This window comes from Oncorhynchus mykiss, chromosome 16 (genome assembly GCF_013265735.2).
Source record: "Oncorhynchus mykiss isolate Arlee chromosome 16, USDA_OmykA_1.1, whole genome shotgun sequence".
NCBI lineage: Eukaryota > Metazoa > Chordata > Actinopteri > Salmoniformes > Salmonidae > Oncorhynchus > Oncorhynchus mykiss.
The window spans coordinates 18,897,843-18,924,028 of record NC_048580.1 but is presented as its reverse complement, the minus strand read 5'-3'; the positions used below and the strand labels follow the sequence as shown (position 1 = coordinate 18,924,028).

At 41.4% G+C, this 26,186-nt stretch overlaps 2 protein-coding genes across 4 annotated transcripts; one reads left to right on the top strand and one right to left on the bottom strand.

The window, feature by feature from the left end:
• Window positions 1–684: 684 nt before the first annotated feature.
• On the bottom strand, window positions 685–15,535 carry LOC110491524 (gamma-tubulin complex component 2). 3 transcript variants are annotated; one of them, XM_036946404.1, is made up of 18 exons: window positions 15,415–15,535; window positions 13,494–13,651; window positions 13,277–13,405; window positions 12,992–13,168; window positions 12,588–12,750; window positions 10,726–10,933; window positions 9,896–10,095; window positions 8,577–8,766; window positions 8,252–8,397; window positions 7,891–8,071; window positions 6,744–6,924; window positions 5,335–5,507; window positions 4,965–5,093; window positions 4,742–4,862; window positions 4,272–4,415; window positions 3,909–4,037; window positions 1,414–1,577; window positions 685–1,115 (listed from the first exon to the last, which is right to left on the bottom strand). In XM_036946404.1, exons 1-18 carry the CDS (start codon window positions 15,434–15,436, stop codon window positions 1,040–1,042), a joined length of 2,691 nt encoding a protein of 896 aa, XP_036802299.1. In that variant the 5' UTR covers window positions 15,437–15,535; the 3' UTR covers window positions 685–1,039. The 3 variants fall into 3 exon arrangements, with proteins under 3 accessions (XP_036802299.1, XP_021420717.2, XP_021420716.2); XM_021565042.2 differs by lacking the exon at window positions 15,415–15,535 and adding an exon at window positions 14,828–14,948; XM_021565041.2 differs by lacking the exon at window positions 15,415–15,535 and adding an exon at window positions 14,236–14,390.
• kctd2 (potassium channel tetramerization domain containing 2) lies at window positions 14,497–25,286 on the top strand. Its single transcript, XM_021565044.2, has 6 exons — window positions 14,497–15,125; window positions 15,397–15,505; window positions 15,662–15,753; window positions 16,043–16,138; window positions 16,306–16,431; window positions 21,049–25,286. The coding sequence occupies exons 1-6, from the start codon at window positions 14,676–14,678 to the stop codon at window positions 21,076–21,078; spliced, it is 903 nt and encodes a 300-aa protein (XP_021420719.1). The 5' UTR covers window positions 14,497–14,675; the 3' UTR covers window positions 21,079–25,286.
• Window positions 25,287–26,186: the final 900 nt, after the last annotated feature.

The following is a 26,186-nucleotide window of genomic DNA, read 5'->3' as shown; positions in this document are numbered from 1 at the left end:
GTACATAGAGCCATGACTACATGGAACTCTATTCCACATCAGGTAACTGATGCAAGTAGAATCAGATTTTAAAAACAGGTAAAAATACACCTTATGGAAGAGCGGGGACTGTGAAGAGACACGCATATGCACACAAATGTTAGCACGCATTCTACACACACAGTATTGTTGTATGGTGGTATTATACATGTTGTATTGTAGATATGTAGTGGTGTAATAATGTTATATGATGTACCGTTTTATATTTTGTTTTATATGCAAGTACCTTAATGTGTTTGTACCCCAGGAAGAGTAGTTGTTGCCTTGACTATATTAGCCCACACAGCTACAAGGATGCACTCCCATGCTAGGTGCATGACCTCATATTGTAGCTTATAGAGACCCCAACTGATGTATAAAAGTCTTAAAAACCAAAATCTACTTTGGTTTAGATACAAACATCATGAAACCTATACCACAAATGTATTTAACTTTGTGAAAATACATTTTTTGGACCTAACTTCCTTACCAATTTTCCCAAGTGTTTTCTTCTTCACAGACCCTAAATATTTGGTCACATTATACATTTTGTGTATGGTTTCCTAGAAACAAGGGGTGGCTCAACTTACCCTTTGGCACCCATTCCCCCCTACTGTTTACTATCTAAGGTGTTTTTTTAATTATGTAAGCAAAGATGACAAAGAGAATGCTTGGGGACATTTAATATGTGTTATTGTACACAGGAAGCACACACAAAAAAAACATGAGGTAAAAAACAAGTTACCCCTATAGAGCTCCAGGTTCTTTTATTTCTTCTGAAAGAAATGCATACAGTTCCTGGTTATTTAATTCTATGCCCCTCTTAAAAAGGGGGAAACACCATAGAGCCGGTTTCAAAACACATCAATATCTATGTTGTTAGTTTCTTGAATCAAACACTAAACCGTTTTATGTTTGATACGGGGAGAAATGTCGTCTTTGAAGGTGGTTTTTATATGGGCTGGAGTAGGAGAAATAAATACATATTGCTTGGGTTACCATCAAGCACACTTTGACAATGCTATGCAGCAGCCTTCTGACTTCTCTCTATAGCCATCCTCTCAAGGCGCTCTGTGTAGAACCCGTTGAAATCCAACCTACGGAATCAAATTCAAAGCAGTTTTTACTAGGATTGTAACTATCTTAGCATATCCATTCAAGCAACTATCTATAGACCAGGAGTTTCCCCACTCCGGTCCTGGAGAGCTGCGGGGTACGCAGGTTTTTGTTCCAGCCCGGCACTAACGCACCCATTTCCAATAACCAACTTCTCACAGTGTTCAGTCTGGACCTTGATCAGTTGAATCAGGTGTGTGGGTGCTGGGCAGCAACAAAAGCGTGCGTAGCCAGTATCTCTCCAGTACCAGAGATAGACCTGTGCAGTAGTATACCCACCGGTAGATGATGTTAATCATGCTGTGCTCACAGTCGTTGGTGCTGTAGACGCTGAGCTTGTCCAGCAGGTCCAGGAGCAGTGTGCTGAAGTTGCTGTCAAACTTGCTGATGGTGGCTTCGAAACACGAGTCTGACTGCAGGGCGTCCATGTGCTCCGCTAGGAACTGATGACGGGGAACAACGACATACAGTTGAAGTCGGAAGTTTAAATACACCTTTGCCAAATACATTTAAACTCAGTTATTCACAATTCCTGACATTTAATCCTAGTAAAAATGCAGTGTCTTAGGTCAGTTAGGATCACCACTTCATTTTATGGATGTGAAATGTCAGAATAACAGTAGAGAATTATTTATTTCAGCTTTTATTTCTTTCATCACATTCCCAGTGGGTCAGAAGTTTACATACACTCAATTAGTATTTGGTAGCATTGCCTGTAAATTGTTTAATTTGGGTCAAACTGTTCAGGTAGCCTTCCACAAGCTTCCCACAATAAGTTGGGTGAATTTTGGCCGATTCCTCCTGACAGAGCTGGTGTAACTGAGTCAGGTTTAGTGGCCTCCTTGCTCGCACACACTTTTTCAGTTCTGCCTACAGATTTATAGGATTAAGGTCAGGGCTTTGTGATGTCCACTCCAATACCTTGACTTTGTTGGCCTTAAGCCATTTTGCCACAACTTTGGAAGTATGCTTGGGGTCATTGTCCATTTGGAAAACCCATTTGTGACCAAGCTTTAACTTTCTGACCGAGGTCTTGAGATGTTGCTTCAATATATCCACATCATTTTCCTTCCTCATGATACCATTTATTTTGTGAAGAACACCAGTCCCTCCTGCAGCAAAGCACCCCCACAACATGATGCTGCCACCCCCATGCTTCACGGTTGGACACCTACACCACCCGATGTCACAGGAAGGCCAAAAAGATCAAGGACAACAACCACCCGAGCCACTGCCTGTTCACCCCGCTATCATCCAGAAGGCGAGGTCAGTACAGGTGCATCAAAGCTGGGACTGAAAAACAGCTTCTATCTCAAGACCATCAAACTGTTAAACAGCCATCACTAACATTGAGTGGCTGCTGCCAACATACTGACTCAAAATCTCTAGCCACTTTAATAATTAAAAATAGGATGTAATAAATGTATCACTAGTCACTTTATATAATGTTTACATACCCTACATTACTCATCTCATATGTATATACTGTACTCTATACCATCTACTGTATCTTGCCTATGCCGTTCGGCCATCACTCATTCATATATTTACCTATTCTTATTCCATTCCTTTACACTTGTGTGTATAAGGTGTTGTTGTGAAATTGTTACTTGTTAGATATTACTGCATGGTCGGAACTAGAAGCATTTCGCTACACTTACATTAACATCTGCTAACCATGTGTATGTGACCAATAAAATTTGAAAGCCTCCCCCTTTTTCCTCCAAACATAACGATGGTCACTATGGCCAAACAGTTCTATTATTGTTTCATCAGACCAGAGGACATTTCTCCAAAAAGTACCATCTTTGTCCCCATGTGCAGTTGCAAACCATAGTCTGGCTTTTTTTATGGCGGTTTTGGAGCAGTGGCTTCTTCCTTGCTGAGTGGCCTTTCAGGTTATGTCGATATAGGACTCGTTTTACGGTGGATATAGGTACTTTTGTACCTGTTTCCTCCAGCATCCTCACAAGGTCCTTTGCTATTGTTCTGGGATTGATTTGCTCGAGGAGACAGAACGCGTCACCTTCCTGAGCTTTATAACGTTTGCGTGGTCCCATGATGTTTATACTTGGTTACTATTGTTTGTACAGATGAACGTGGTACCTTCAGGCGTTTGGAAATTGCTCCCAATGATGAACCAGACTTGTGGAGGTCTACAAGTTTTTTTCTGAGGTCTTGGCTGATTTCTTTTGGTTGTTCCATGATGTCAAGCAAAGAGGCACTGAGTTTGAAGGTAGGCCTTGAAATACATCCAAGGGTACACCTCCAATTGACTCAAATGATGTCAATTAGCCTATCAGAAGCTTCTAAGCCATGACATTTTTCCGGAATTGTCCAAGCTGTTTAAAGACACAGTCGACTTTGTGTATGTAAACTTCTAACCCACTGGAATTGTGTTACAGTGAATTGTAAGTGAAATAATCTGTCTATAAACAATTGTTGCAAAAAATGACTTGTGTCATGCACAAAGTAGATGTCCTAACCGACTTGCCTAAATGTGTGGAGTGTATGTAAACTTCTGACTTCATCTGTAGGTAAAGACATTTTCTGATTGGGATACAGAAATGTTATATCTGATAGATTACACTTGAGACAGAATACAAAACATTCATTGAGATCTTTACGATACTATTGTATTTGGTTGTTGTTCTATGTGACATACCCAGGTAAAACCCATGTCATACTTTGACGTTTTACCTTTTAAAGCCATGCTTCAAGTTGTCTATAGCAGTGAGTATCTGCTGCAGATGAGTGAGTATGTGTGTAGTTACCTTGGAGGTGAGCCTCTTCTTCTCTTGCTCCACGGTGCGTTCGCTCTGGGTGGGAGGACCCTCCATGGTGCCGTGCTCCAGAGACAGGCGGTTCATCTCCCGGTCCAGCTTCATGCTCTGGGTGAAGCGCTACACCAGGAAATAGATACACATTTAATAAGGATCAGCAATGAGAGACACTGTATAGTCACACTGGGGGGGGGGGGGGGGTGTGTGTGTATTAGGCTACATATCACCATACTGCTAATGTGCATGAGTTGCATGTATTTGTATTCAATTTAAATGCAATACCATTAGGTGTAAGCTACAACAAGCTGCCTTGACATTCCCAGTTTTTGTAGTTTGCGTTCCACATCCACTAACCTGCATGCAGTTGGTGAACATGACACACACAGACATGAGCTTGGAGAAGATCTTGAGCAGCTCTGGGTTGGTCAGCATGCAGTCCTTCAGGCAGTTGTCCAGGAAGCTGGTGTGATGACAGAGCACGTCGTCTATGTTGGAGGCCTGAGAGAGACAAGATGGACTATATTAGGGCATTCCTGGTCAATGCAAGGCTTGGCATGGTTATGACAGTGTGCACTAAACTGCAGCATGCAGTTATTAGGAGCATATTAAATGAATGTAATATTGAAAGTGAGGACTGGAAAAAAACGTTTGACCGCAACAATCTTAGGTCAAAGCAAAGAAAATGCTTGTGGCTGACATTGGTAATGGATGCCAATCTACTACACTAGGCACAGAACAATTACGCCACAAGTAGCTATAGGCTGATACATGATAGCACTGAATGCTATCAAGGTGAGGAGCAGCCTTGGTTACTTTCCACGCACAGATTTCAGGTTGTTCTCCATGATATGCCAGGTGGGCTCCATGACTTCAAACATCATGTAGTACTGGATGTTCTGGACAAAGTTCAGCATGCGCTGTCTCAGGGCAAACGCTGCTGCAAACCTTCAGGGTGGAGGAAACCAGATAGATCATATTAGAACGTGCTATTAGGAAGTTGGCACTAAGAGGAACAAACAAGGAAGTTAAGAAGTTTCGTCAACTCACCACTTGGCTCTGTGCAAGGCGTACTGCTTGGCTGTTTTGTTGCTGATCCACACGTTGCACAACAGCCTCTCAACATGTTTGCAGTAAAAGATGTGACGGAATAGCATCTGGTATCTCGTAAGCGCTTTCCTAGAAAAATACAAACTCTGAATCAGACAGAACACATGGTTATAGTATTGGCATTTAGCATGCCCTGGGTCCCGGGGGGGGGGGGGCAATAGATTGAGAAAAGCTACATTAGGGTAGAAAAGTATATATTTTTTATTTTAATCCCATCTTCAATTGAGCTTTTTTTTTTGCCTTCATTTAAATCAGGAAGTCATACCAAGGTCAGAAGACCTGGCCTTGGATATAGCCCCAGTGTACCGACCTGTTGATGATAAGTGACAGCGGCCACTTGACGATGTAGTCGAAGGAGAAGGCCTCCAGGCCGCTGAGGGCCACCTCGGTGGGGTCGGCATTAATGATGGCCTTCTCCTGCTTGGTCTCGATGGCCAGCACCCGCAGCAGTTGGGTGATCACGTCATGTGGCATCAGGTCAATCTGGGAAACCGGACCAGAGGGTGAGTGGAAGAGTTCAGTGTGACGCCCCTCCCAAAACAGCCACATTACATACCAGTTGTTTAACTCAGTCTTTTATATGTATATCCTATAGATCGTAATTTCCCCTCTCCCAAAAAAACACTTTTGTGTCGTCAGCGAACTTGATGGTTGAGTTGCGTGGCCGGGCAGTCATGGGTGAACAGGGAGTACAGGAGGGGGCTGAACACGCACCCCTGTGGGGCCACTGTTGAAGATCAATGTGGCGAAGGTGTTGTTGTCTCCCACATTGCTCAGATATATTTTTTTAAATTCTCTCCACTATGGCAAAATGTGTAGAATTGCAGAAAATGTACTCTAAAGATGCTTATGGCACCCAAAAGGCTAGGGCCGGCTCTGACTGCATGTGTGGTTATGGATGTGGGTACGCAGACCCGTGAACCACTGCGGCCCCTCATGATGAGTTCAGATTTTTTGGTGGCCCCCACCTCCATCAAAGTTGCCCATCCCTGCTATACAATTGTGATTCTGCCCCTCAGCAATTGTCTATTACTGTGCTAGAGTGCAGCTATAAGAAATGGTCTAATACAGTGAACAGCAATGGACGCACCATTTGAATAACAAGATAATAAATGAATTTAGATTCACCTCAAAGTAGTCAATAGTGCCCCCAGCTGCTGTAAGCAAATGCTCAGACATATTTTGGGAAGGTTACATGAGCCTATTCATCATAATGCATGCATGAAAGGATATTTAAAATCACACCGTGTAGTATGCATTTAGGTCATGATGCTTGAACTAAACCCATTTACAAAACTGAAACTGAATGAATAAGGTAACCACTAGATGGTGCTGCTGTTATCAAGATAGTATAAATTCCAGACTGGTACTCGTCTAGGATATTTAATCAATAAGGTCAGAGGGGTTTGATATATGGCCAACATACCACGGCTAAGAGCTGTTCTTGGTCACGACGCAATGCAGAGTGCCTGGAGACAGCGGTCTAAGGCACTGTATCTCAGTGAGGCGCCACTACAGACACCCTGGTTTGAATCCAGGCTGTTTCACAACCGGCCGTGATTGGGAGTCCCGTCCCATAGGACGGCACACAATTGGCCCAGCGTCGGCCGGGTTTGGCCGGTGTAGGCCGTCATTGTAAATAAGAATGTCTTCTTAACTGACTTGCCTAGTTAAATAAAGATTACATTTAAAATAAATAAAAACCCGGTTTATAATTACCTTCAGGTCATCTTTGAATGGGTCTGTGTTAGCAGTACTCATCCTCAGAGCCAGCTCTAGCAAGGCCTCCAGTCTGGGAGGGACAATGTCATCCACGGGCTTTTTCAGCTCCTCTTCTGTCAGATCCATGAAATGGACAAAGAAATCTCCCTTGTCCATTAAGAAGTAGTGCTTGATTGACCTAGGAAGAATACATATTTTAGCATACAACTCAACAACAACGTCTCCCTCAATGTGAGCAAGACAAAGGAGATGATCGTGGACTATAGGAAAAGGAGGGCCGAACAGGCCTCCATTAACATCGAAGGGGCTGAAGTGGAGCGGGTCGAGAGTTTCAAGTTCCTTGGTGACCACATCACCAACGAACATTCATGGTCCAAAAACACCAAGACAGTTGTGACGAGGGTATGACAACACCCTTTCCCCTTCAGGAGACTTTGGCATGGGTCCCCAGATCCTCAAAAAGTTCTACAGATGCACCATCGAAGAGCATCCTGACCAGTTGCATCACCACCTGGTTTGGCAACTGCTCGGGATCTGACCGTAAGGCGCTACAGAGGGTCGTGTGTACGGCCCAGAACATCACTGGGGCCAAGCTTCCTGCCATTCCAGGACCTATATAATAGGCGGTGTCAGAGGAACGACAAAAATGTTTTGTCAAAGACTCCAGTCACCCAAGTCATAGACTGTTCTCTCTGCTACCGCACAGGAAGCTGTACCGGAGCGCCAAGTCTAGGTCCAAAAGGCTCCCTAACAGCTTATACCTCCAAGCCATAAGATTGCTGAACAATTAATCAAATGGCCACCCAGACTATTTACATTGACGCTCCCCTTTGTTTTTATATTGCTGCTACTCGCTGTCTATTATCTATGCATAGTCACTTTACAAATGACCTTGACTAACCTGTACCCCCGCACATTGACTCTGTACAGGTAACCCCTGTATATAGCCTTGTTATTGTTATGTAATTTACTTGTTACTTAAAATAATAATAATAATAATAATAATAACTTTAGTTTATTTCGTAAATATGTTCTTAACTCTATTTCTTGAACTGCATTGTTGCATTTTAATTTGAGCATACCAAATCAGAAATACCCTATCAAACTTGAATGATCTATTTATGGTTGTGTTGTTGTTGTTTACCTAAGGCGTGCGACCAGCTCCTTCTCCTCCATCAGGAAGTCTAGAAGGACCTTGCTGGCGTAGTAGTATGATTTTTCTATCTGCTCCACGTAGGCTCTCTCCTTGAGAGTGTAGAGGATCTCCTTAGCATCAGGACAAGTCACGTCCCGGCCACACTCTCTCACCACGTTGAGGTACTTCCCTATAGAACAGGATGAGAAGAAAAAAACAGACACAAAAACTCCACTACAAATGATCAGGACCTTGATACTCCTTGTTTTCTACACTATAAGAAAACACTGTGAATTGCACTGGCCATGGTCAGGATGCACTAAAAGGGTGACCTGAGCAAATCTGATGCGAACAGTATGATGCGTCTTACCTGTACTTAAAATTTTGTCTGCCATTTTCTGAAGAAAGGATGGAATTCTGTGCTGTACGATTGTGTACCGCTGATCCCAATACTTGTCGTTGTAGTCCTCCTGGATCTTCTCTTTCTGTAGCTCGTGCTCTTCAACCATGAACTCACTATGAAGACAAAATAAATCATAAAAAACATGAACAAAACAAACTAATTATGTAAAAACCCTAAAATTGCCATAACTCATGTCCAAGTCTGTGACATAATAGAGAAGTACTTATTTGATTAAATGGTAGAAATGAAGAAAAGTGGGAAATGAGTTGCGTGACAAAAAAAAAACCGATACCTGTAAGGGTCCTTGATGATGCCTCTATAGATCCATTTCTCCAGTATCTCAAAGTAAGGGACACTAGCTGCTTTCGTGAGGTAGAGGCACAGTTCCTGGGCTTGACTGTCTCCAGTGTAGTTGAAGGTACGATCGTGAAGGAGGCTCAACGTCGACCCACCCATGCAGTCTCCTTTGTCCACCGAGGAGGCTTTGAGAAGCAGAACATGCAACCCACTGATTATCTTTTTCTTTTTTACTAGGGGCACTTTTTACTTTGGGCAGTCTGCAACAACATACCACACACGACCATCACATCCTCATAGACCACTGGACAAGACAGTATCGGCATAACACCTCTGACAGATCTATCTAAAAAGCAATAATACAATTGAATGTCCAAAAGTGCAATGCAGATACAGCTACCAACCAACCAGAATATATATATGATTGTGTGTATGTATGCATATGGAATGGATTCAAGAAATTCCACAAATTAACTTCTAACAAGGCACACCTGTTAATTGAAATGCATTCCAGGTGACTACCTCATGAAGCTGGTTGAGAGAATGCCAAGTGTGTGCAAAGCTGTCATCAAGGCAAAGGGTAGCTACTTTGAAGAAACTAAAATCTAAAATATATTTTGATTTGTTTAACACTTTTTTGGTTACTACACGATTCCATGTGTTATTTCACAGTTTTGATGTCTTCACTATTATGTTGAAAATAGCAAAAATAGAAAGAAAAACCCTTGTAGGTGTGTCCAAACTTTTGACTGGCACTGTATATATGATGCATAAGGATCATACACTGGGTGTATAAAACATTAAGAACACCTGCTCTTTCCATGACATAGACAGATCAGGTGAAAACTTTGATCCCGTATTGATGTCACTTGTTAAATCCACTTCAAATCAGTGTAGATGAAGGGGAGGAGACAGGTGAAAGAAGGATTTTTAAGTCTTGAGACATGGATTGTGTATGTGTGCCATTCAGTCTTTGAATGGGGTATGGTTGTAGGTGCCAGGTGCACCGGTTTGTCAAGAACTGCAATGCTGCTGGGTTTTACATGCTCAACAGTTTCCCCTGTGTATAAAGAATGGTCCACCACCCAAAGGACATTCTGCCAACTTGACAAAACTGTAAGAAGCATTGGAGTCAACACAGGCCAGCATCCCTGTGGAACGCTTTCGACACCTTGTAGAGTCTATGTCCCGACAAATTGAGTCTGTTCTTAGGGTAAAGGGGACAGGTGCAACTCAATATTAGGAAGGTGTTCTCTAATGTTTGGTATACTCCATACAATAAATCGTATATATAAACGATCATAACAGCTTTACCAATGGAGGCTAGGATCTCCATGGTCCTCATGGTAGGCTGGATATAGAACCAGAGCTTCTGCAGAGAGAGCATGCCCTGCCTGTGGAGGTGCTCCAGCTGGGTCACCAGGATCAGGTACTCCTTCATCAGGGTCCTCATAGCCGCCGTCAGGGCGTGGTTCACCTGGCCATACTCAAAGGACGACTTCTCCTCAGTGAAGCTGCCAGACACAAACACAGCCAAACTGTTATACCAGACAAAACACAAACAAATTGTTTGACAATGAAAGCCACGTGATACATCTCCAGATGGTGTAAGGATCACAACTTGAGTCCCGCAGAACCAAAACAAAGTTAAGTATCTAGACTGAGTGTACAAATCATTAGGAACACCGGCTCTTTCCATGACAGACTGACCAGGTGAATCCAGGTGAAAGCTATGATCCCTTACCGATGTCACTTGTTAAATCCACTTCAAAATCACTGTAGATGAAGGGGAGGAGACAGGTTAAAGAAGGCTTTTTAATCCTTGAGAGGGTGGTAGTAGGTGCCAGTCTGCACCAGTTTGTGTCAAGAACTGCAACACTGCTGGGTTTTTCACACTCAACAGTTTCCTGTGTGTATCAAGAATGCTTCACCACCCAAAGGACATCCAGCCAACTTGACACAACTGTGGGAAGCATTAGTCAACATGGTCCAGCATCCCTGTGGAATGCTTGACACCGTGTAGAGTCCGTGCCCTGATGAATTGAGGCTGTTCCGAGTGCAAAGGGGGGGGTGTAATTCAATATTAGGAAAGGCCTTAATGTTTTGTACACTCGGTGTATATTACCTTGTTAAAGTTCACTCACCGTGTTATAGTAGAGTAGTATGAGGCGACTGGTAGTATCCTGTTTACCAGCTCCTTGATGGACATGTCAAGGCTGGGGTCAATGATGAAGGAGCGGTTCTGCCTCCCGAGGACAGGCTGGGCTGTGATGTCTCTGCCATCCACACCGATCAGCACAAACAACAGATCATCAACCAAAGCCTGCTCCTGGGCTGGCAGGGGCATTGTACCTGATCATAAAACACCAAAGAGATTTGAGGTACATTTTCACACATTTCCTTATTGCATTCACTACATAAAAATGAGCAGTCGCTGCCTTCAGAAAGTATTCACACCCCTTGACCTTTTCCACATTTTGTTATCTTGCAGCCTGAATTTAAAAAAGGATTAAATAGAGATTTTCTGTCACCGGCCTACACACAATACCCCATAATGTCAAAGTGGAATGTTGTTTTTAGAAATTGTTACAAATGTATTAAAAACAAATAGCTGAAATGTCTTGAGTCAATAAGTATTCGACATCTTCGTTAAGGCAAGCCTAAATAAGTTTAGGAGTAAAAATGGATTAAAACAAGTCATATAAAAAGTAGCATTGGATCACTCTTTGTGCAATAGTGTTTAACATGATTTTTGAATGACTACCTCATCTCTGTACCCTACACACAGAGATGATGTAAAAAAAAAAAAAAAAACTGACATTGAATATCCCTATGAGCATGGTGAAGTTATTAATTACACTTTGGATGGGGTATCAATACACCCAGTCAGTACAAAGATACAGGCGTCCTTCCTAACTCAGTTGCCGTTGAGGAAGGAAACCGCTCAGGGATTTCACCATGAGACCAATGGTGACTTTAAAACCGATACAGAGTTTATGGCTGCAATAGGAGATCACTGAGGAGATTACCGAGGATGGATCAACAACATTGTAGTTACTCCGCAATACTAACCTAATTGACAGAGTGAAAAGAAGGAAGCCGGTACAGAATACAAATATTCCAAAACTTGAATCCTGTTTGCAACAAGGCACTAAAGTAATACGCCAAAAAAATTTAGCAAAGCAATTCACTTTATGTCCTGAATATAAGTGTTATGTTTGGGGAAAATCCTATACAACACATTACTGAGTACCACTCTCCATATTTTCAAGCAGAGTAGTTGCTGCATTATGTTATGGGTATGCTTCTAAATCGTTAAGGACGGGGGAGTTTGAGGATAAAAAATACATGGAATGGAGCTAAACACAGGCAATATCTTAGAAGAAAACCTGATTCCGTCTGCTTTCCACCAGACACTGGGAGATGAATTCACCTTTCAGCAGGACAATGACCTAAAACACAAGGCCAATTATACACTGGAGATGCTTACCAAGAAGACAGTGGCCAGTGGCCAAGTTACAGTTTTAACTGAAATCTGCTATAAAATCTATGGCAAGACATGAAAATGGTTGTCAAGCAATGATCAATTTGACAGAGCTTGAAGAATTTGTAAAATAATAAATGTGCAAATATTGTACAATCCAGGTGTGCAAAGCTCTTAGAGACTTACCCAGAAAGACTCACAGCTGTAATCGCTGCCAAATGTGATTCTAACATGTATTGACTCAGGGGTGTGAATACTTATGTAAATTTGATATTTCTATATTTAATTTTCAATAAATTAGCAAACATTTCTAAAAACCCTTTTCCCTTTGTCATTTTGGGGTATTGTGTGTAGTAGATAGGTGAGAAAAATAATACATTTTATCAATTTAGAATTCCGGCTATAAAAACAAAATGTGGAATTAGTTAGGGGTAATGAATACTTTCTGAAGGCACTGTATGCACAAACTTGATGAAATCTATCAAAATGTGTCAAAGTCAGACATATGAAGAACATTCATACCAACAGCCACTGCTGGGTCTCCTCCTGCTGGTGTGGCACTGGTGATGAAGTCCCCAATCAGAGCAGGCCGGTCATACACCCAGTTTGGAAACACTGGGTTGGGCTGAGTGGGGTTCTTTTTGTTGTGTCTGTCCCTCAGCATCTTTCGTGTGACTTCAGCCGACTGTACAGATGGAGGACAAGTAGTAGAACCTACAGATGTATTCAACTTTAGCCTTTTCAAAACTATTTGGTCCGGCCCACTAGTAGTCATACGCCGTGGGCCAGGAGTTTTTTCTAACTACATGACTTCACCAGGAAAAACTCCAGACTCTACTTTACAACTATGTAACAGACTATACAAAGGGCCAGAAAATATCCTGTCCCTAATTATAAGTAACCTTTAAAATGATGTGAGTACACACCTGGGGCACGTTGGAGCTGGCAGTGACGTTTCCCAGCTTCTTGCGCAGCTCTTCCAGTTCCTGCATTGACATCTTGGTGCTGGTTGGAGGGATAGCAAAGGTTGTGCTTGTACTTGATGTCACATTACCAGTTGCTTCAGACCTTTCTTTGGCATTCTGTTGCAGACATTGGAGCGTCTAGAATATATTAAAACACAACACATTGTTATTGGGACATAATACTGTACATTAAATTAAACAGTGTAGGAATTGTCAGCATCTGAGTAACAAATGCAAAATGATTACCTCTTTGTCCTCGCTAAGCTTTGATAGGAGGTAGACCAGTGGGTCCAGGTTGCGGACATTTTTTGACTTGAGCTCATCATATTTCCTTAGGAAGTCCTCTGGCGTCTTTGAATACTCTACTATTTTGACCTGAGAATTAAAGTTGAATTAGTCAAGGCTATTGGTAGAAAGAGCATAAACCTTTACAAAATTGGCCAATAATTTCCCCATCAATCACCTTTGCACTGTGTGCAGACACTGTTGTGGTGACATATGGTGTCCTGTTCTTCTGCAGTAAATCAATATACACTTCTGCTCCATCACCTCCTCGCACATGAAGCAGACTGAGCAGCTCGTTGACGTCATGATGTATCCGAAACTCACTCATGGCTAAGGCTGTTGAAATGAGAAAGGTCAATAACTAAATAATCCATCCTCTGTCAAGTTCAACTCTAACAGCTTATCCGTTTAATAATGACATGATGGCAGTTAAAAGTTAAAGCATGCAAATGTATAAATTAATGTGGCTGATTGCTATCTATCAATATGTCCCTCCCCTCCACCCTGGTATTGATGTTGCAGCTTCTCTGGCTACATAGGGACACAACTGATGATGCTTTAGATTCTAGTGGCTGCCCTTTCTGGCTTTAGTATAACGAATTGAGCTGGCTAGACCACATAGCTTGCTAGCCTTTTCCCCGAGAACATTCTTGAACTATTTCCTTAATTAGCTAGTTATGAAGCTAGCTTGATGGTCTTCAAATTGACCCAATTTGGTCGAGCTAGATAGCTAACTAACTAGCCAACCACTTTTAGCAAGCACGTTAGCTAAACTACTAGAGTAGGGTCTGAAAATAGAGCTTGCTAGCAAACATTTTAGCTACCTGGTTAGCTATATAAACTGAATCTTGAAATTTATTATCTGGAAACACTTAGCGAGTAAAGGATGATTAAAACATGAAAAATTGATAGCACATTACCTGAAGCCTCTGTTGACTAACAAGCAGTTACCGCCAACTGTCTGGCAACACAACATGTACTGTTTCAGATCTTTCATAATAAATGTTTTTAGATTAAAATAATTTAATAACGTGCTTAATATAAGGAGATGTACAACATAAACAGAGAACACATTTTTCATTTAAATACTAACTATAGTATGACTGTAAATAACATTTATATTTAAACAATGAACTCTTATTTTGGAGGGGGAAAACGACATAGCGGAAGTATACAGTCTTGACGTTCCAACCCGGAAGAATTGTCCTCTTCTGATTAACGTTTGAATAAACAAGAATGGCCAATTTGTTTTAGGAAAACATTGCAAGCGATGTTGCTAAAAAATATCGTATATTTCAACTAAGAAATATAGATGTCTTGTAAGGCATGGACATGAACGAATGTGTGTAACAACGCCCTAATGTCAGCCACCTTGTTGGATAAAAAGAACCCCGTTGTGTTCACGAATCGGTCGGAATTATTGTTACCCTGCAGTGTGGTTGTTTTTGACGAAGGAAATATGGCTGAATTGCACGTTGTGGAGCAGAGTGGTACTAGCACTATAGAACAAACCGAGCACCGTGATGTCCGAGGCTCTGTTCGGCTGGCTTCGTCCAGTCTCATGGTTCCGCCGCGGAGTAGCTTTCCCACCAGTCCCGGGGTATCGAGTACTAGCAGAGTAGTGTTTGGGTTCCCAATGAGAAGCAACCCCAGTTCCCCGTCAGAGCCAGCAGAGAAACCCGGATCCCGCTGGGTTCGCCTCAATGTTGGTGGAACCTGCTTTGTCACAACCAAACAGACATTGTGCAGGGACCCCAAATCGTTCCTGTACCGATTGTGTCAAGAAGATCCGGATTTGGACTCTGATAAGGTAACAATCTATCATAACCGTTATATCATAAATCAAGGTGCATCAATGTAGCATTCATAATGCATTGCCACTGTGAAGATCGTGCATGAGATTACACCCATCACCTTAAGCTAAAATGTTCGAAAATGGTAACACTCAAAGTCTACTGCTCAGCCATTTGATAGTAATGTATGCTTTGATCTGCATGTGAAGAAGCACCAGAAAAACATTTATCTGACACTAATGGCAGGCATGCAATGGGCTTTTTTTCAAACTTTTATAAATATCTTAGGATGAGACCGGTGCATACCTGATTGACAGAGATCCCACATACTTTGGCCCCATTCTGAATTACCTGCGGCATGGGAAACTGATCATGGACAAGAACCTAGCAGAAGAAGGTAAGACTGTCCAAATAATAGTTTTAAAAAATTGTCAAATACAATCCCGATCACACACCATGCTTTTATTTAGAAGCAATGGGATTCTGCAGATGTGTGATACAGGCCCTCTCCTTATTAGTATCATGCCACTAAACTATTGGTTGGCTGTCTCAGGTGTCCTTGAGGAGGCGGAGTTCTACAATATTGCGTCATTGGTGAGGCTGGTAAAGGAGAGGATACGGGACAACGAGAACAGGACATCTCAGGTATGCCAGGGAAAGGCAGACAGGATAAACAAACCTTAGTCTGGGATGGATGATGGCATTGATGCTGTGAAATAACACATGCTAAACCAAACACTAACATTTCAAAGGATGAATGTGTTTACAAGTCTGTGTTTGTGTGTATACTGGCACACGCACACACACACACACACACACCACTCACTGTTCCAAAGCAAAACACCTACCCGCCAATTAACCCTAATGTGCTCTGGTAGACCCATGTCACTGTGTGGAAACAGGGGCTTTTATTGTAGTATCTGTTTTCTCTCAGGGCCCAGTGAAACATGTGTACCGGGTGCTGCAGTGCCAAGAGGAGGAGCTCACCCAGATGGTGTCCACCATGTCAGACGGCTGGAAGTTTGAGCAGGTGGGCCTAGTAGTCGTCATGTAATACTTGTCTTTAAATCCATAGGTCATTGGTGGTAAATCTGGTAATGTCCATACCTTTTTCCAGTGCCTTAAAATGTTCTTGTGAAGTTGACTTTTTAAGCTAATTTACAATCTCGCTCACCCTTTCCCCATCTCCCCTCACAGCTCATAAGCATCGGCTCGTCCTACAACTATGGCAATGAGGACCAGGCTGAATTCCTGTGTGTGGTTTCCCGGGAGCTCAACAACTCCACTAACGGCATTGTCATCGAGCCCACTGAGAAGGCCAAGGTGAGATCAGCTGCTGAGAGTGTCTGTGAGTCATGTGTTAGGCATGAAGTCAGAAGATTCTCACGTGTAGGGATAGTTCACTGCGACATCAAAGTTTGTCAGGCATTTTCAGACTTCAAAAATGGTGTAATGTATAGATGAGGCCTCGTCATCGGTTGTGTAGATTGAGCTTCACAGTTTTTTTTTAACCCTAAATTAATGGAAATGATAGGCACTGAATATTTTGAAATCAGCCGGTGCCTAATCTCGGAAACCCAGAGCTAAAATATTGCGTAATTATGTCAGATGCCCGATCGAGTTCGAAAAAGATACTAGAAAGAGGAGCGGAAGCAGAGCAGTAGCTGCATCCCCCTCTGCCTGCTAGTTGTGGGCAAGTTTATGTGCCAATTGTCCCCTCCCCTTCTTAAAAAGAAAAAAATGCAAACCTCCGTGAGATTGTGATTTTTTTTTTCCCGAATGATCAGTGACGGAAAAATCTGTGCAGGGTCATTCGATGTCCTTTCAGCAAGCCACGACACCCGTCATCTCAGAGATTGTTCTGAAACAGATAAGATGAGCATTGCAGAAACATTATTTTGTTGCAATATAATTTGATATCGGAGGAATTGCACCCAAATTGGCCATTTATTTATTTATTTATATATATATAATATTAAATTAATGATAGTATCTAATTTGGACCAAACTTTTTTTTCTAACAATGAGTAAGACATGAGGAATCCAACAAGTTGTCAAAAGCCATCCACAGACCACCCACATCCCACGCCAATCCCACCCCAACAAGTATATCCTACAGTATCAGTTCTCTGTTTGACAAGTAGTATGATGCTACGGCTCAGAGTATTGTTTCTTCATCCTATATAATGTATTCTCTGTGAATTTGTTGATGTTTCTTTCCCCTGTTCAGAGCAATGTGTGATTTAAGTTGTTTATGTCCCATCCTACATCATGATATTAGGTGTTCTGAACACTAGATGGTGCTGTTCCTGCTATTAGGTTATTGTTAAAGGGATAGTTCATCCAAATTACAAATTGGTTTTCTTACCCTGTAAGCAGTCTATGGATCAGGTATGACAGCAACCTATGCTTTGGTTTGCAGGTGACGCACACTCACTCACACAATAGACACACATAAGCTATCACACATACTCACACACACACACAGAGAGCCAATGCTGCTGTCACATGTTATAGAGACATTGAACCACTGGACTCTTCCTGTTACACACTATCAGGTTCTAATTCTCAGAGTAAAACACAACGGACACTATGACAGCTCAAACCAAGTTTATTCTTCCCAGAGGATCAATACAGCTGCATTAGAAGATGATATATTCACACAAGCATTGACATTTAAGACTTCCTCCTGAGTCTCCTCCTACACATCTGAACCGCCAATGCATCTCTGTTGCGAGACAGAACCTTAGTGATATCTGTTCTTCCTCACTTCATCTGACCTGACCTCTGCCCCAAAGTGCTCACTCCTCCCCAACTCACAGCTGTCATGGTGCCTGGTACCGGACTATATCTCTTCACCTCCCAGAGGATCCTTCCCATAGGATCCCTGATGGCTAACAATAACATATCCTGACATAATGTAAACGTTATACATTACCCTCTCTCCTTCAGTGACATAAGTATATTTAATATTCTCAGAACCCAACAACACTGTGTATTAAAATACTGTATCCCCAACATAGCTCATTTTAATATTTCTACTACTGTAAATTGTATTTTATTTACAGTGTTTATACACCCCACATGTTTATATACTGAATTCTTGCGATAGCTCACTCAAATCAAATTTTATTTGTCACATACACATGGTTAGCAGATGTTAATGCGAGTGTAGCGAAATGCTTGTGCTTCTAGTTCCGACAATGCAGTAATAACCAACAAGTAATCTAGCTAACAATTCCAAAACTACTACCTTATAGACACAAGTGTAAGGGGATAAAGAATATGTACATAAAGATATATGAGTGAGTGATGGTACAGAGCGGCATAGGCAAGATACAGTAGATGGTATTGAGTGTAGTATATACATATGAGATGAGTATGTAAACAAAGTGGCATAGTTAAAGTGGCTAGTGATACATGTATTACATAAAGATGATATAGAGTACAGTATATACGTATACATATGAGATGAATAATGTAGGGTATGTAAACATTATATTAGGTAGCATTGTTTAAAGTGGCTAGTGATATATTTTACATCATTTCCCATCAATTCCCATTATTAAAGTGGCTGGAGTTGAGTCAGTGTGTTGGCAGCAGCCACTCAATGTTAGTGGTGGCTGTTTAACAGTCTGATGGCCTTGAGATAGAAGCTGTTTTGCAGTCTCTCGGTCCCAGTTTTGATGCACCTGTACTGACCTCGCCTTCTGGATGATAGCGGGGTGAACAGGCAGTGGCTCGGGTGGTTGTTGTCCTTGATGATCTTTATGGCCTTCCTGTGACATCGGGTGGTGTAGGTGTCCTGGAGGGCAGGTAGTTTGCCCCCGGTGATGCGTTGTGCAGACCTCACTACCCTCTGGAGAGCCTTACGGTTGAGGGTGGAGCAGTTGCCGTACCAGGCGGTGATACAGCCCGACAGGATGCTCTCAATTGTGCATCTGTAAAAGTTTGTGAGTGCTTTTGGTGACAAGCCACATTTCTTCAGCCTCCTGAGGTTGAAGAGGCGCTGCTGCGCCTCCTTCACGATGCTGTCTGTGTGGGTGGACCAATTCAGTTTGTCTGTGATGTGTACGCCGAGGAACTTAAAACTTACTACCCTCTCCACTACTGTTCCATCGATGTGGATAGGGGGGCGTTCCCTCTGCTGTTTCCTGAAGTCCACAATCATCTCCTTAGTTTTGTTGACGTTGAGTGTGAGGTTATTTTCCTGACACCACACTCCGAGGGCCCTCACCTCCTCCCTGTAGGCCGTCTCGTCGTTGTTGGTAATCAAGCCCACTAATGTTGTCGTCTGCAAACTTGATGATTGAGTTGGAGGCGTGCATGGCCACTCAGTCATGGGTGAACAGGGAGTACAGGATGAATTAACTTATCCTCTGCAGCAGAGGAAACTCTAGGTCTTCCTTTGCTATGGTGGTCTTCATGAGAGCCAGTTTCACTTCATTTCACTTCACCAATTTGGCCTATTTTGTGTGTGTCCATTACATGAAATCCAAATAAAAATCTATTTAAATTACAGGTTGTAATGCAACAAAATATGAAAAACGCCAAGGGGGATACTTTTGCAATCTTCTGTATACCAACCCTGCCTTGTCACAACACAACCGATTGTCTCAAACGCATTAAGAAAGATAAATTCCACAAATTAACTTTTAACAAGGCACTCCTGTTAATTGAAATGCATTCCAGGTGACTACCTCATGAAGCTGGTTGAGAGAATGACAAGTGTGCAAAGCTGTCATCAAGGTAAAGGGTGGCTACTTTGAAGAATCTAAAATATTTTGGGGTTTGTTTAATACTTTTTTTGGTTACTACATGATTCCATATCTGTTATTTCATATGTTTTATGTCTTCACTATTATTCTACAATGTAGTAAATAGTAAAAAATAAAGAATAACCCTTGAATGAGTAGGTGTGTCCAAACTTATATATATATATATTTATTATTTGTACTTGTTTGACATTTTACTGCATTGTTAGTAGCTAGTAATATAAGCATTTCGCTTCACCCACTACAACACCTGCTAAACTGTGTACGCAACCAATACATTTTGGTTTGATTTCGATTTTTGTTTTCCTTTACAGTGTTTGAAATACTAACTTTTTTTTCCTAGGTAAACAAAACCAAAACATATGTAATTTGGGTGAACTATCTCTTTAACAATGGGGAGGGAGTGATTCTTTAAAAAAATGATCACCTAATAGGAGGAACAACACCATCTAGTGATCAGAACCTGGTCATATCAGGATGTAGGATGGGGCATAAACCCAACAACTTCAATGACTAATTTCTCAGAACATGGTACAAAAATATCACCATATTCACTAAGAATACATTACACAAGATGAACAAACAATACTCAGAGCCGCAGCTCCATACTACTTGTCAAACTGATACTGTATACTCATTGTTGGGGTCAGATTGGCGTGAGGTGTATGGGGGGTCTGCGGGTTGCTTTACACCATTTTCTTGGATTCCTCATGTCTACCCCAATGTAGGAAAAACGTTCGGTTTAAATCGGATGTTAGGTACTATATTTAATTTGATATGATTCCTATACATTTAAAATGGCCAATTTTGGGTGCAATCAATTGGCTTAATTTCTCAGAGATCAAACACGTTTTTGTCGTTGAACAGACTGTAAGACTGTAAAAACACCAACTCCGCTCCAAGTGATTATAATTTGGGAAAGCTGTTCCAAAGTATTCCCAAGCATAAGAGAGAGAGATGCGATCGTATACAAATGTAAGCGAGGTTTGAAATAGTTTTATTTAAATATTATATATGTTTGGACTTCTTGCGATCAATTTGCTGTCAACAACATATTTGTCCTCTTGATCCGGCCCCCTGACCATCCTCTCAAGAAAGAATCAGCCAGCTGATGAATCTAGTTGATGATCCCTGATCTAGACGGATGCATTTTCTCTCCTTACAGATCCTCCAGGAGAGAGGTTCACGGATGTGATGAGACTCCCAGGCCTGAGCTCACCCTGCTCAGCTCATGTGACATTTCCTGATGTCCCCTGCACCACCTCAGCCACGGTCCAAACCTTCACCTGTTTCACCTCCCCCTCCTCTGGGTGTGCCTTTCCACAGTGGGGGGGTTCCCATCCCCCTCCCCTACAGTGCTGCAACATAACCCCATCGTCATTTCTTATTCTCAGTTATATTCATGAACATTTTGAGGGATTCTGAAGAGATGGCAATAGAGTATTATTAAATGCAACACCTGTTGTCATAAATTGGCTTTTGAAGATTCAGGTTTTGCCCCTGATCATAATCCCCATCTTGTCTATAGTACCTCCACACAGAGCTAAATCATTGTTAACCTTCCACATTCAGGTGATCACACAGTTAGTGGGGAGCCCTTTCCTTGTCTGTCCGGCTATGTCGATTTGGCGGAAATCTGTGATAATCTCCTCAGGACTTTCAAAGGACGAAAAAAAAAAATCTACTGACTATGACCCGCCCCACCTACAACCTTGAATATCCAACATCTCCACAGCTGGAGCTCCAAGACAGTTCATAGTCGCTTTAGAGGCTGAAGGCGGGGCTAAGGACAATGAAGCCACCAGAATCTTCTACAGCCCTCAAATTCAAATCTGGACCTCAATCTGGACCCCCCCCCCCCCCCATTCTTCCCCCTCTAATCAGGGACAGATTTAAACTTGGGACACAAGGTGGGTGCGATTTTAATTATCAGGTAGAACAGAAAACCAGCAGTAGTATGGACCTTGTAGGGTAAGATTTGAAAAACCCTGTTCTACAGCATCTCTTTTGGTCATCTTGTGCAGTCAGTCCTGCTCTCACACAAACTCTTTCATAATAAAACTAGAGGATAGTGGGGAGGAACAGACCTTTGTCTAACAGAGGCTCCACCCCACACCGTGGTTCATCAGTGACTTTCACTGCTGAGTGCTGAGCATCCATCACACTGAGCATCCATTTTTCTTTTTGGCTCGGGTCAAAATTCTTTAGTCACCTGGAGGGCACATCTTTTTTTTTTTCTTTTTTTTTTTTTGCAGCCGTGCTAGTGATGTTTCAGTGCAAAAGAAAACACACAACTTAAAAGACTAAACCACACACATGTACACAATTGTCAGGCATGTGAGGAATATAAATCTATATATAATGAAATTATATGGAGAAAATGAATGCAAATTATTAATAATTGTCATATTTTTGTGTAGTATGGTGAGTTTATTCCATTGGGGGAGGACATATCACTCCTCTCGGTGTTTTCCCCCATTGACAAAGGTGTACGTCTGTGTATACAGTTCCTCTCTGCTATACGTCAATGATTGGAAATATGATCAGCGACCCAGAGTTTTTCAATGACAACTTCTAAGTCGATTTTTCTGTTCCTTATAACCCTTTCAAACGATCCTTATTTCTCGCAGCTCTGTGTTCTCTTTGCATATCTTACAATTGTAATCGGAGATAAGAGACGGGTTGCTGAAAAGCTGTGATGGCATGTGTCCAGTACAGTGTGCCTGTTGGACCTGTGATCATCTGTAATCTGCCTAGCCCTGTTTCATTTTCATGCCAATTATCACTCACTGTGCATTTGCCTGCTACACACCTTGGCGTATGTTCAGTTAACAGCTTTGCTTTACATTTTGCAGTATGCACTGTTTTGTAACTATAGAGTATGCGGAAATGAATATTTGAAATGCATACTCTGGAATTGTTTATAGAGTAGGTATACCCACAGGAACATTGGGTATTGAAATTGCCGCATGGATTGGGGGAAAATAAGGAAATTATACTTTGTTTCTCAACAAGTGTTACATCTCTCTGTGCCAACCAGCAGTGATGGGTACAAGCTTGTCTAGAGTATCCTTCTCTTATACGCATATCATTGTCCCAGGAGTAAATCCTGGTATTACCCCTATTTGTACTACATTCTGTCATTTTGACTGTGTACTTAAAATAAGTACCCCGTAGGTGATCAATGTCACATAATCTGTACACCTTTTTCCTGTGTATAATGAATATTTGGTGCGATTATGTTATATCGGCATGTGTAAGAATGCGTTCTATTTAAAAACCACACCCCAAAATAATTACCTGTGCTGTCGTTATGCTCCTTGACTTTTTTTTTTGTGTGACTTTTTTTTCTCCCCCCCTTGGAGTGTATGCTGTGCAATTCTACTACTAAACTGGGACAAAACTGCAGTAGCGCACAGACTGTGTTGCTGGAAGAATGACTGACTCTCTGATAGAGGCTCTTTTTCTCCTCTTTGGGCCTTTTTCAAAGCCCCTGGGGGTTGTTCTCTTTCCCTTTGTCTGTCAGTGTCCAGTGTTGTGCCTTTTGACCTGTGTTGTGCACAGTTGTTGCCCCCCTCCCCCCTGACTTTTGAGGCTCCTCTCGCATTGGAAATGAAACGCTACGAGGCACCGAGGGACCCGTGTGGCGTGGTTCCTCTGTTGGTTCGATCTCCTGTCATTAGTCAGTGAGAGAAACTCCTGGAATAGACCTTGACCGAGTCTATTCTTCCGTCATGACTAGGTCCTGTTTGTTTACGTACAGTGCAGATTATTAGGCTTAACTCCTTTTTCTTTTGTGTCAATACTTTTTAACCCCCCGTTGACCCCTGTACCTTAGCTCCTGAACCATTTCTGTTAGTTTGTCGCTGCATTCCTTTGTTTTCTATCCTGTCATAAATGTGCGTAGACTGTAGGTGCAGTTGGCCTTGTAAGTTTACCCCACCACCAGCTGAGAGGCAGAGGACAGGAGACAGTGGTTGTAGTTGTGATTTTATCTCAGTAAAAGGGTCCTTCCACCAAGTCGGTGCCTTTTGACATGTGTAACTTGGTGAAACAATAACATTTGATTTCACCTCATTTTTACATTCTGTCATAAAGAGCCCGTTTTCTCATCTTGAATTGTTTTTAATGCCTATATTAAGTGCCAAATAAAGTAACAGGGTTGACGATTTCATCTTAAATCAGCCATAACTCCACTTGTGACATAGGAAATTGAAAGTTGTGTGCAACAGGGAGGGGCAATTGGAACGCAAGCTTCACAAAAAACAGAATTGTTAAAACACTTCTAACCTGTGTATCTATGGTAACTCAGTTTTCCACAACAAAACACCAGGAAATGCAGAGTAGAAACAGCTAACCTGATTTTACACAATGATTTGACTATTTGATGTTCAATGTTTCTTTTGAAAAAAAATATTTAAAAAAGGAATAGTTTCACCATATCAAAATGAGATCAGTTTACATAACAGGCTTGAATTTCAAATGTATTTTTCTTAAAATGAATCACTAATCATATGAAATAAATAAACTTCAGAAATTGATTTGTCAAAGCAACAAAATAACTAGGGCTTTACAATGATGGTGAAAACTTGGATCTTCCTGGAAGTCAGAAGGTGCATGTTTGCACATGTCCATTGCTGAATTTATTCATATTTTTTTAAATATTGAATTCTCCATGTGGTCTATATTAAAAGGGCACATCAGGCATTTAAAATGCAATATTGATTGGTGCACAATTTCACTTAAAATATCAAAGGGACGCAAAAGGCACTCATTTCGTGGAACGACCCAAAAGCCAACAGTGCACTTTTCTTTCGGGAAAATGGCAAGACATGTTTATTTGGCTTTCCATCTTGAATTGCATGTTTAAGGCAACTTATGCTGTCTGTTTTGACCCCATGACAATTACACTGACAAAACGTTTTTTGTTGTTGATGTATGCATTCACTTTGAAGCACTTATTTTTCACTCCAGTGAACCCAAATGTCTCCTTTGACATTTACTTGTTTCCTTTTATACTTGCAGATTGGTTCATCCAATTTTGAAATTGAACTTTGTGCTTGGATACAAACGATCATTGCAACAAAAAAAAGTGTTTTCCCCTATCACTGCACTATTCCGATATTTGTGCTATTTGAGCAAATCTGCAAAAACACATGCAGTGTACTACAGAATACGATGTTGTGTACTGGAGTTTGTCGGACATCTGTGTTAGTGCAAACTGTATATGGCGCATGGTTGGAGAGCAGAGGGAGGCATGGCTGTAGTAGGTGTACATTTCTTGTGTGGAACAGTGAGTCTGCAACTAGAAGTATTCTCTAATCATGTTTTGTTTCTGTTGTTTTTGTGTCATGTCAATTTAACAGTTGCTAAAATAAAAAACTAGTTTAAAGTTAACCTCACTAAATTAACAGACTCTTTTGTCTATTGAAAACTGAACACGTCTGCAGACCACAACCTTGGATTTAGTATGGACTCAAACTACAAGTCCACACGCAAAATGAAGAGAGGATCATTTTAATCCGGGCTCCTTCTACCATAGTTAATCTGTAACATCTGCATGTGTTTATACACATACATACTTGTACACACATTTCAGATGTACTGAAAACTTAAGTTATTTTGAGTGTATCAATTTATCAACAATATTCATGTCATGTGACTATTGTCAATGGAGACTGTGGAGAACTATTTTGAAGCTGAAACAACATTTTGTCTGATTTTCCTTTCCCTTTTATTTTATATTTTGGAATTTTGTCTACCAATGCCGTTTCTTTTCAATTGAATAATTTTAACAAAATCCAGTCTGGTTTTTAATTATAAAATGTGTCTCTGTGTTTCAAAATGTGTGTGTAACTTGTTTTTGTACAGCTGTTTAAATTGTGTGTGTGTGTGTGTGTGTGTGTGTGAAAGTGGATTTAAAGGTCTTATACCACCTCAAATATTATATTTCATCATTTTAGAAAAGTGAACAAATCCACAAGAAATTCATACACTTTCTGATTTAGCCTATTATTGGGTCCCCGTCCCAAATAGCTGCATGTTTCAGTATCAAACTTCACACATAAAGAGATTAGCCTTTACAGTAGCCTGAGGCTGCTGCAACCTGGTGTCAGAGCATTTCGTATTATTATGTACGTAAATCAGAGACACTCCATTTAGTATGTTACATTTCGTATGGTATCTATTCATGTGGTTGTCCGTCACCCCTTTTGTAAGATATGTTACGAATTTGTAAAATGTACTATCCACCTCATTTTCGAACACTTTTAAAACATGGAAGCCAAACGCGGAAACTGTGGA